At 57.4% G+C, this 10,860-nt stretch overlaps 1 protein-coding gene across 1 annotated transcript in view; it reads right to left on the bottom strand.

The window, feature by feature from the left end:
* Positions 1-10,617, bottom strand: part of LOC119107108 (CUGBP Elav-like family member 2) — a gene marked incomplete at its 3' end in the record, with an annotated part of 46,232 nt that extends 35,615 nt beyond the window's left edge. Inside the window, 1 exon segment of the mRNA XM_037230481.1 lies at positions 10,482-10,617. Coding sequence (XP_037086376.1) covers positions 10,482-10,609 — 128 coding nt within the window.
* Positions 10,618-10,860: the final 243 nt, after the last annotated feature.

Genomic DNA, 10,860 nt, shown 5'->3' on the forward strand with positions numbered 1-10,860 from the left:
GTCGCCGGTGAGACGCCGAGAGACTGTGATCACCTCCGAGAGCCGGAGGTCACGCCTCGGCGCGCGGTGCGCCATCTCGACTCTCCGCCGCCGCGCCGGGCGCTGACCAGGAACCACTGTGGCCTGCCTGCCTGGAGCGCTTCCACCTCTGATCGGAAAGCGCGGTGGTCTCGCGCACCGGCTGGACGCGTGGCGGCGTGCCTCGCACTCCGATCAATCCAGCGCGCGGCTCCGAGGCCCATCTGCCATGAGGGATCGACACCGCCCGCGACCCGGCCCGCCGGTGCCCCGGGCCCCGAGGGGCCGCTCCGACTCGTCTCCCCCTGGTCATGCTGTGAGAGCCGGCCCTCGGTCCACGGAGGGACGGCGCTTCCTCCTCCCCCAGCTGCACTCGGACCTGCACGCGGCTCCCCGCAGAGCTTGGCCTCCTCTCCGCTGATCGATCAGGTAATGCATCAGAGACATAAACAGAGCCGGCGGCCGGCGTAAAAGCAAACCACGATCCGGCACTGAACTTTCAGCGGCCGGCTGGGCCGAGGGTGTCCGGCGGGCGTCCGTCGGGAGCAGTGAGGCCGCGGCCGGCGGCGCCGGCAGCGCCGGCCCTCGACCGATGGCTCCACGCAGGGGGGGGGGGGGGGGGAGCTTTCGAGGCAGCGACTGCGCGTGCCTCAGGAGTCGGACGCGGCGGAGATCGGGGTGGGTCGTCTCAAAAACGGGAGAGGTTTGGCCCCATCGACCTGATTTGCATGCATAGACGGATCTGGAGGGCTCAGGAGAGCTTGTCAGCAAAGCTGAAGCTTGGAAGGGTGGCAGTGGGGAGCCAATAGCATGCTCTGCTTGTCTGGCCCATACATCGTATCTCTGAGACCACTGCTTTGCATCGCACATGATCCGGAAAGATAAGCGGGAAACACAGCTCAGCATCCCAGTAAATGCCGACGTATCTTCTGTATCATCTTAACTCAATTCCACGTCATCTCCTATCAGTAGACTTAAAGTCTATAAAACGAAACTGTCCATACCCACGCTGGTCATAATGTGAAATGAAATGCGAGTGAATAGAAAAGAGAACGATGTGGAGCTGGCGCTTGCGGGAAGTGATGAGGAGTGACATAGGTTCGTGGAGACATGATATCCCAGTTGCAAGTATCTCGGTTTTCCACATGGGATAACTGGGTTTGATCCAGTGCCGACGCTATGACCGCTCCACTCTAAGACAACAACAGCTGGCAATTCATGAAACGGCTGAGCTATGACGCGTGTGACGCACTTAAAATGCGCGCAACGGTTGCACTATGACTTGAAGGTAATCATTCCGAGAAGAATGGAACTACAATATGCCATGAGGTATTGATTGAACCACGTTGCTGTTGAGGTTTCGCGCCGCACCCAGCATCTAAGGCTATAAAGCATCGCTTGCCGCTTACCCCGCGGAAGGAGCTACCACGAGGAATCGAACCCCGTACCTCTCGTTTCCCAGACTACGCTACTGAAACCATTGGTTGAACGAACTTAGCTACTGGAACCTCTGGTTAAACGAAGTACGTTACTACGCTCTACACTCTGGTTGAGCTCCTATACATTGAAAAAAGAAAATTGTCGGAATGAGAGCTTTCAAAGCACAGTGCCAAAAAACAGAATTCAATGTCTTTTGCTTTGTTTTGTTCATTTATTTTTGGTTACTTTGCTTTTGTCTGACGGTTAGCGCGTATAGCTGGACTAAAGCGCGCAGATGACACCGCACAAACACAATGACGATGACACCCATGATTTGAATATGTCAGCCTTGATCGCCTGAGCTCGGAAGCGATGACAGTTGAGACCATTCAAACCCCGATGGCAATGACGTGTGAGGTCGTCCAGGTCCCGGAGATGACAACACTAATATGCATAACCACTTCCAACTGGTGACAATAACATCCGAAATTACCGAACAACAGTGACGGCGACATCCATGACTACTGGAATTCCAGTGACGGCCCACACATTACTGGAATCCCAGTACCGGCTCACACATCACTGAATCTCATGGGCGAGATCATCCAATTCACTGAAACCCACTGGCGATATAACCCGGTCGCAAAGCGAAGGGATGCTAAAATCTGAGAACGTACCAACCTTGCTGCCGATGACATCGAGGATATGGCGCTTTAAGAGACCTTACGAGGCGGCCCATGAGCGCTCCGAAGGTTTTCTGGAGTAGCGTCTGAGAGCTGTTTAGCACAGTACTGAAATCTGACGTCAACGACTCATGGTCATCTCTTCCTCGAAATCTGGTCCGCAACATTCTGCTCATAAGTGCCAAGAGGTCTTTCTTGCCTATTGCAGGAACTCCACTCAAAGCAGGTTTTTCACGCTGTTGTTTCAACTTATCGCTCTGAGATACTTTGATACCTTTCTGGCTGTTCTACGAGGTCATGTTGTCCACCGGTAAGCTGGGTCAAACCAAATCCTTTCTATCGTACTGGGCCTTTAGAAGGCATGATTCACATTACGCATTACGCATCATACTTTTTCAATAGCTTTTTCCTCGTCGATGTGACTAGATTAAATCTGGATATGGCCAGCCGGGCGAATTTAACGATAGTCTCCACTTCTTTGACCTGTTAAACAAATTACATGCATGTCCTGTCGATATCCACTTGGGTCATCTGATAAAGAGTTCCAAGACAATTCTAACAATTATTTTCTGTCTTGTCGAAGCACGCTTTGTGCTTGACATAACGAGTAGGGTTACAAAGTGCAGATATTTCTCCTATGGTCTAATTTGATCTGCCAAGTGTGGCATTTATCATTGCCTTTTCTCACCAATTGGAAAGAGTGGTGAGGGCTTTCCAATACAATTTTCTCAGTGGCTCTAGCTTGCTTTCGTTTTCAGTATCCTGTGGGGGCTCTGAGGCCTCCATTGTTAGGGAAAGGCGAAAAACGCTCGTCACGAGAGTTTTTCGCCTTTCCTGTCGTCTGCCCTCGGCCTAGTAGGCCGAGGACAAACAACGTGTAAACTTCGCTGATAGTGACAGCTTCGGTCACCTACTGCACCTTAGTGGCAGTGACATCCGAGGTCAACCACTGTGCCTCAGTCACAGTGACATCCGAGGTCATCTGAACTTCAGTGACGTCAGCCGGCCGGAGCCGCCGCAACCGCGCCCAGCTGAAACGGCGTCACGTGCCGTCTGTTTGCACAGGGCCCGGTTATTGGAGGACGACTGGCGCCGGTGGAGCGGGCGCGTGGCGCGCTGAGCCCGGCACGGAGCCCGGCGCCGGTGGCAGGCGATGCGCCTCAGCCGCCAGCACAGAGACCAGCCGGCGGAGGCGGCGGACGGGAGGATGGGAAAACGAAAGACAACGCCTTCCTCAGAAAACGCGCACAGTGCACGCCATAAAAGCCTTGCTAAAAGACCAGAACATTTATAGCGCATGGGGTCAGGGTAAGCGGGGAGGGGAAGAGAAGTGTGTCTACAAGAGTGGGAAGCAGCTGCTCCCAACCCCGTGGTGCATCCGTCATCACGTCTGCGTGAGCAGACAGTGCCTCGATATTTATGTAAAAGAGACCTCCCGGTCGCAATCCCTCCTCTCCCCCCCCCCCCCCCTCCCCTCCTGCCGCGGGCTCATCTCCCTCCCTGATCGCAGAATGACCTTGCATGTGACTCGGTCGCTCCTAGTTGTACAAAACCACTGGTCATGTAACATCAGCTACAGAGCGCCGCCTGCCGTCTGATGACTCAGCGGCTGGGGTATCACGTGCGCCGCCACGAACGGCGAGCCGGCCAGGGGCCCCGTGGTGAGGAGGTAGCCGGGCGTTACGGAGAAACGAGACTCACGTTTGATGGTGAACCCGGACCGCGCTCCCTCAACCCCATCTTAAGTGGGAAGGGCGTTCAAAGTGAGGGACAGCATGTCGTGTGGCAAGGGTGCGAGCCTTCCAGGGACTCTGAACTAGAGGAGCGCCAAGTCACCTGGCCAGAGACGACACTCGGTGCTCGGTGTTGGCCAACGCCTCGTCCCATCCTCCCGATTCCCGATTATTCGAGTCGCGTGGAACGCTGGTCAACAGCGCAAGAATATCACGCTGGTCAACAGCGCAAGAATATCACGCTGGTCAACAGCGCAAGAATATCACGCTGGTCAACAGCGCAAGAATATCACGCTGGTCAACAGCGCAAGAATATCACGCTGGTCAACAGCACAAGAATATCACGCTGATCAACAGCACATGAATATCACAAGTTGTGCGCCCAAAGTTAACAGCCGCCGGCCATCTGGAACAGCGGTCTCTCTGGCCACAGAGCTCGCAAGTCTCTCGTGGTAAAGACTCACAAAGTTTGCGGGAGGGATAAGACGTGAGGTCACGTGATCCTGGTCGGTCGGTGACCAAGGATACCATGTGCGTCCAAAAATGCCACCCACACGTTGGACATCCATTTCAAAAGAAAAACTCCGCGAGGTGAACACCCATCTCTTCGTCTCGTCGAACCGAGTAGGTCGCAGACTCTGCAGCGGCCAGATCACAGCTCACGTTCAACGGCAGCCAATCTGACCGTTTTTTAAGAGACGTGAAATCAAGGCTGCCCAACCAAAGATCTCACTGACCTTGTGCGCGGTGCCCAACCCCATCAAGGCTTCGACCTAGCCATATCACGTTCCCTTCTATCTGGTGGAGGGGGGGGAGGGGGGGGGGGGCGTGGCAGTGAGGGTTCCACAACATTACTGCTCAAACAAAAACCCCTACCGTCAGGAGTCCTGACATTTCCATTGTCAATAGTCATATACCACGTTGGTGTTACGCGACAAAGCTTACGCTGCAAAAACTCCTACTCGCCATTACTCCCACTGCACACATTTGTATCGGCATTACCTATGCACGGCATTAGTTCTTCTGCAAAAACGTGTACGCTTCATTGATGCTCCACGATAAAACGCACGCTTCCAAACCTTGCACTCGTCGTTACCTCTACTACAAAAACATCCACACGCATTGGTCATACGCGACTTTACCCCTACTGCAAAGAATCATATGCGACATTAGTGCTATACGACAAAACTTCAAGAAGCATACCCATCATCGCTTCTGCTGTAGATATCTATGTAGTCATTGTTTATGCACGGCATTACTTCTACTCCCAAGACTTATTACGCGACTAAGTGCTCCAGCAAGGACTTGTGGTCAAGTCTTTGCTGTATAGTACGTGACATACATGTTTTTGCAACATAAGTTTTATCGTGTGGTACTCATGCCGTGTATGACTTCTAACAGTAGAAGTATTGTCGTGTATAGGTAAAGACTGGGCAAGCATTTGCCGTGACAGTAACGCCGTGCATAACTGATGTTGCAATGCTGCCGGCAGGAGCTTTTGCCATAGCACTAATGTCGTGGCACCGATAGTCAGCGCCCCGCCGCGTGTACCACGCTCGACGGCTCGGGCGCCGGAGAGCGTGCCCGGCACGTCCCAGCGTCCGCCGGTCACGTCCCTCCGTGCACGGCGCGGGTTGGGTCAGACCCACATCCGGCCGCGGCCCGGCACGCCCGCAAACCGGAGCCTGGCTCCGAGGACGGCCTCGTCAGCACCGGCGGCGCGCGGCCGGGCCGCTCGGCGAGCTGGCCCGGCGAGGTGACCCAGCGCGCCACTGGGGCTGGCCTCACCGGCGGCGCGCGGCCGAGGTGGCCGGCGAGTCACTGGGGCTGGCCTCACCGGCGGCGCGTGGCCGAGGTGACCCAGCACGCCACTGGGGCTGGCCTCACCGGCGGCGCGTGACCGAGGTGGCCCGGCGAGGTGGCCCGGCGCGCCACTGGGGCTGGCCTCACCGGCGGCGCGTGGCCGAGGTGACCCAGCACGCCACTGGGGCTGGCCTCACCGGCGGCGCGTGACCGAGGTGGCCCGGCGAGGTGGCCCGGCGCGCCACTGGTGCTGGCCTCACCGGCGGCGCGTGACCGAGGTGGCCCGGCGAGGTGGCCCGGCGCGCCACTGGGGCTGGCCTCACCGGCGGCGCGTGACCGAGGTGGCCCGGCGAGGTGGCCCGGCGCGCCACTGGGGCTGGCCTCACTGGCGGCGCGCGGCCGAGGTGGCCCGGCGCGCCACTGGGGCTGGCCTCACCGGCGCGGGCGCCGACGTTACGGTGCTGACGACAGGCGAAAGCTCTCGCTCCTTTCATTTACGTCTGTTTCCAGTCGGCGAGGCGCGCCGTTTAATGACATTTGCCTGCCGGCATCGGTGGCGGACGCACGAATTAGCGGAAGCCGACAGCCGGGCCCGGGCGACGCCGGCCAGGTCATTGGTATGCGGCAGGCGCGCCGCGCCGGCTGCCGACTGAGAAAACAGAACGGGCGGAGCACGGCAGCGACGGGGCGCCGGGCGACGTGCGATCCGGACCCAGCCTGACACGGTGGCGTCGGCTCCACTGCCCTGAGCTCGGCTTCAATGGGACGGTGGCCGTGCTACCCAGGAGCAAGGCACGGTCACGGAGGGTGGAGCACCACTCGTGGGCGGCGGCACTCAGGGGTCACCGGGGTGGCGGGTCTTCTCACCGGATCTGCTCAGAGCTTGGTTCACCCACCAGCTCCTCCTCATCCCGTAGTACCCTTCCACATGATCTCCTTCCATCCAAGTGGTTACTAGAGATGCAGCTTTTCAACCTGCCAACCCGCCAACATCTGCCCGCAAAAAGCCGTGGGATTTTGGCCGGGATGTGGGCCAGATTTGGCGGATTGCCGCGGGGTAAAAAACACATTAGGGAAAAAATGCATTTTTATTCTTTAAGTTTTAACACCATCCAAATGTAAAAAGTGCATTAGGGAAATAATGCATTTTTTCTTAAAGTTTTAACACCATCAAAATCCAGAATGTGTAGACCACTACAATGTAATTACGGGAGAAATGCGTTTGGATTTTTATAGCAAGATCATCACTGACAGAACACCCACAGTAGACATGACGCATCAGTAAACTGAGTCGTATTAATCGAAAATCTCGCTAAAAAATTAAACAAACAGCCTAAATTTCCCAACTTTCACCCGATGGTACTTCGAAGTAAGTCAGTGGGTCATTGATATAAACGCATCTGTTCACGGCACTCGGCTGCTGTTGTAAGGGTGAAGTGCACTCAAACGTTTTTGTTTCATACTAAAAGCATGCATCATCATAATCAATAATAAATGCAATGGATGCAACACTGTGTGCCCTTTCATAGCCCATTTGTCAATACAGCCCCCAGCCACTGGCGTATTACATTTGCAATAGTTGTCCGAGTTTATAAAGGTACTAAGTCGTTCATTGCATTTGCGAGAAACTTGGGTGGCTTCTAGCACGGTTTTTATCTTAATTGGGAAAGTGGTAGCATTGAGTTTGTCTGTTTATGCCCGAGGAACATAAAGCGCACGACCCCGACAACGCCGGCTGTTAAGTACCATTACAACTTTTGGTCTGTTTGTTTCTTCAAGCTCTTCAGTCATCTGTATCTGTACACAGGTATATGCCCAGCATTCCAGTTGAACATATGTTGTGATCAGACGGTAGATATTGATCTGGAGGTTGCTTCAACAGGCTTGTGCAATGTGGCTGGAGGTCATATGCATGATTTGTTACATTCTGCCTTTCGTAGAAAGCTTCAAAATCTAGCGATATTTAAAAGATGTTATATTGCCTCTCAACGTGACTCAGTTATCTGCTCTCCTCGCTCCCACCGTACGTTCTTTTCGATACTATGCATAGCTCTCAGTGTCCCCTCCCAGCCCACCTGCCCACCCTCACTGCACCCTATCCATTCGCACACGCCCATCCTCTCACAAGCACCCCCTACCTCCGTGCCGATCCGCTCACCGCATCCCTTCCCCTTCCAATCCTCTTACGACCCCTCGTCTCTGCCAGCATGTCCACCCGGCCTTGACGGTGTGCTAAACGCCACTGGCCGGCGGTGATGGTGCCCCCGGGAGTCCTGAGCGTCCCGCGAGCCAATGATGCTGGCGCCTGAGATACGCCTCAGTCCGCGGCAGGCGGAGACCGCCGCAGCAGGCGGCCGATTTACCGCCAGAGCCCGCCTCGAGCTGACCGTGGCCGGACCAGCGGCCACAGCCGCCGCCGGCGGTCAGCACGGCCCAGCAGCAGCCAAGCGCCACTTGTGGAGACGCGACTCATTAGAGTCAGTGACAGAAAAAAGTGCCGGGAAAATCAAACGATCGTGTCATGTCATTCGCACGGCAGTGATACCTTCAGTGCATGCTTTAGAAGACGGTCTAGTCATGAGTAGCTTAGAAGCTTAGGCCCAATTCACCAAATTCAATGGACCAATCCATTAATACAACCAATGGGCTCATCGGACCGATCGATACCGCATGTTTCTCATGGCAGGTGTTTGCTCAAGTGGCTCAAGGCTCTTTAAAACCTGCATTTCCCTCCGCGTCGTGTTTTCGCGATTGATAGCATCTGTGACAATATAGGAATGCCGACGCCCGAGAAGGCTGTACCATGGTGAAACAATACTGTGTTCATGGCACGTTCCAACGTAATGCCTGCCGAGCCCTCTTCTTTCCCAGAGCAGCTCTTCTGGGCGTGGCGGCGCCGTGTATTTATTCTATATGGTTCTCAGTTTGCACAAGGCATGTTTGATTTACACCAGGGGTAGTAAGACTTGTTGCAGTTCAACAATCCCGCTCAACAATGCCATAGTCAAATGAAATGTCCCTAGAGGTTGACTGGACACTAGCAAAACATCGAGGATGGAATGGCAAAGGCAAACGGAAAAGCCTGTGTGGAATGGCAGATGTCCGCAGCGTGACGCAAACACGTCTGGGCCAGGCTGGCTAGCTGGCCGGCAGCTGATACGGCAATGGCGCGCCGAAGTCCAGCCGCTCGTCGCTACTCACATGAAAAAAGCAACATGCCATCCTTACAGAACCCCGCCGTTTGCCGAAAAGGTGGGTTCATTTCAGCTACACCACTAGCGAGCTATCAGGCTGAGCCACCGGTCGCAGAGATGTGCGACTGACGGACTGGGCGCTCGGTCGGTCCGCCAAGCCGAGCCATGAGAACGGATCGGCGCCCGTCACCGACGCTTTATTTGTCCAACGGTCCGCCTGGCCCCGGCGAGCGCGTCACAACAGCGCAGCTCCGCCGACCCTGCCCGGCCCCGGCCCCTGCCCCTGCTCCGGCCTCGGCTCCGGCCCCGGCCCAGCGCCCCACTGCCACCGGCAGCTGGCAGCTGGCACAGGTGAGCCGTGACGTCACCAGACACGTGACACGTGTCAAGCGCGATAAGGCGCGTGCCGAGCGCATTCTGAGCCGGCGCGGCGGGCGGCGACACCGGCGACGCGCGGCACGGAGACGACGTCAGGCCGGACGCCGCTGGTCACCGCCGCTGATCAGCCGCCTCACACGTGCGGCACGGAGACGACGCCAGGCCGGGGGCCGCTGGTCACCGCCGCTGACCAGCGGCCTCAGAGGTGCGGCACGGAGACGACGTTAGGCCGGACGCCGCTGGTCACCGCCGCTGACCAGCGGCCTCAGAGGTGCGGCACGGAGACGACGCCAGGCCGGGGGCCGCTGGTCACCGCCGCTGACCAGCGGCTCAGAGGTGCGGCACGGAGATGCTATCAGGCCGGACGCCGCTGGTCACCGCCGCGGACCAGCGGCCTCAGAGGTGCGGCCGGCGGTCGGGCGCGCGGCGCCACACACCACCAGACAGTAACGACCCTCACTGCGCGGCAGCTGCCGGCATTCGAGCGTCACTGGCATGCATACATGCATTACCGTACGGGCATGCCGGCATTTGAGCGTTATTTGCATACATACATGCATTAACGTGCAAATAATCGCCAGTCGTGAAGGGAAATTCGCGGGCGTCGTTGGCTTGCGTCAGCTATTGATGGGCGGCGGGAATCCGTCACATGCCGTAACCAGCCCACATCAGCCGTCGGCAGCCGCAGGCATCTGGCTTTGGCCGTCATTAGCTGCCATCATCGTTGACATCCGTTTCCAGCTGTCATCGTTTTGTTTTAATCGATGCCAACTGAGATCTGCCGCCTTCGAATGGCTGACATCCGTCACAGCCGTCAACAGCCCTCAAAAGCCGAGGCCATCGGCAGTCAAACCTGACCTAAACAGTGGCATCTGTCACCATCGGAGACCAATTATGTCACCAAAGTCAGAAGCCGCCGCCAGCGGTTTCCGAGCCGGCACTGACCGTCGCCAACCTAGCCAATGGTCCCCAGTTCAGGCCATCAATGGCTGACACCTGGCTTGTCATTGCTTTGTGGTGTATCGGCAAAGCGTCACACTGTCTGCGCTGCAGTGACGGCTGGTCGCTGACGGGTCGGTGACATGGGACCCGACGAGACGTCATTCGCCGCACTGACGGCTGCGGGACGCTCACCAGCGCTGCCCGACAACCACACTGATAACACTGTGTTATGTTGTTACCGTCGTAGCGCCAACATCAGACAGCGAACATGACATCGCGCACAACACACCGGCACAACAGATGGTGCTCACTTGGCTTTCGGCTCGTCGGCGACGGCGCCGTTCTGCGGCGAGATCTTGCCGGCAAGCGCGTCCAACGAGGTGAGACGCCGCGCCTGCTCGGCCGCCGCCGGCTCCGGCGCCGCCTGCTCCCGGTGCATGGCCGCCGCCGTCGACGCTGGCGCCGCACGCGCACCGCACCACACACGCACCGCTCGCGCCAGGCGTCACGCTGGCGGCCGCACTCCCCGTGGCAGCGGCGACCGCCGACTGCCGCCAACGAGGCGCCGCCGGCGGGCGCGCTGGACTCGGCGCAACAGGAGACGCTGGAGTCGCGCGCCGGGCCGCCGCGCGCGCCGACCGCCACCGCACACTGCCGCCGCCGCCGCTGGAGCTCCGCCGATAAGATTAT

This window comes from Pollicipes pollicipes, unplaced genomic scaffold (genome assembly GCF_011947565.3).
Source record: "Pollicipes pollicipes isolate AB1234 unplaced genomic scaffold, Ppol_2.1 Scaffold_6686;HRSCAF=7923_pilon_pilon_pilon, whole genome shotgun sequence".
NCBI lineage: Eukaryota > Metazoa > Arthropoda > Thecostraca > Pollicipedomorpha > Pollicipedidae > Pollicipes > Pollicipes pollicipes.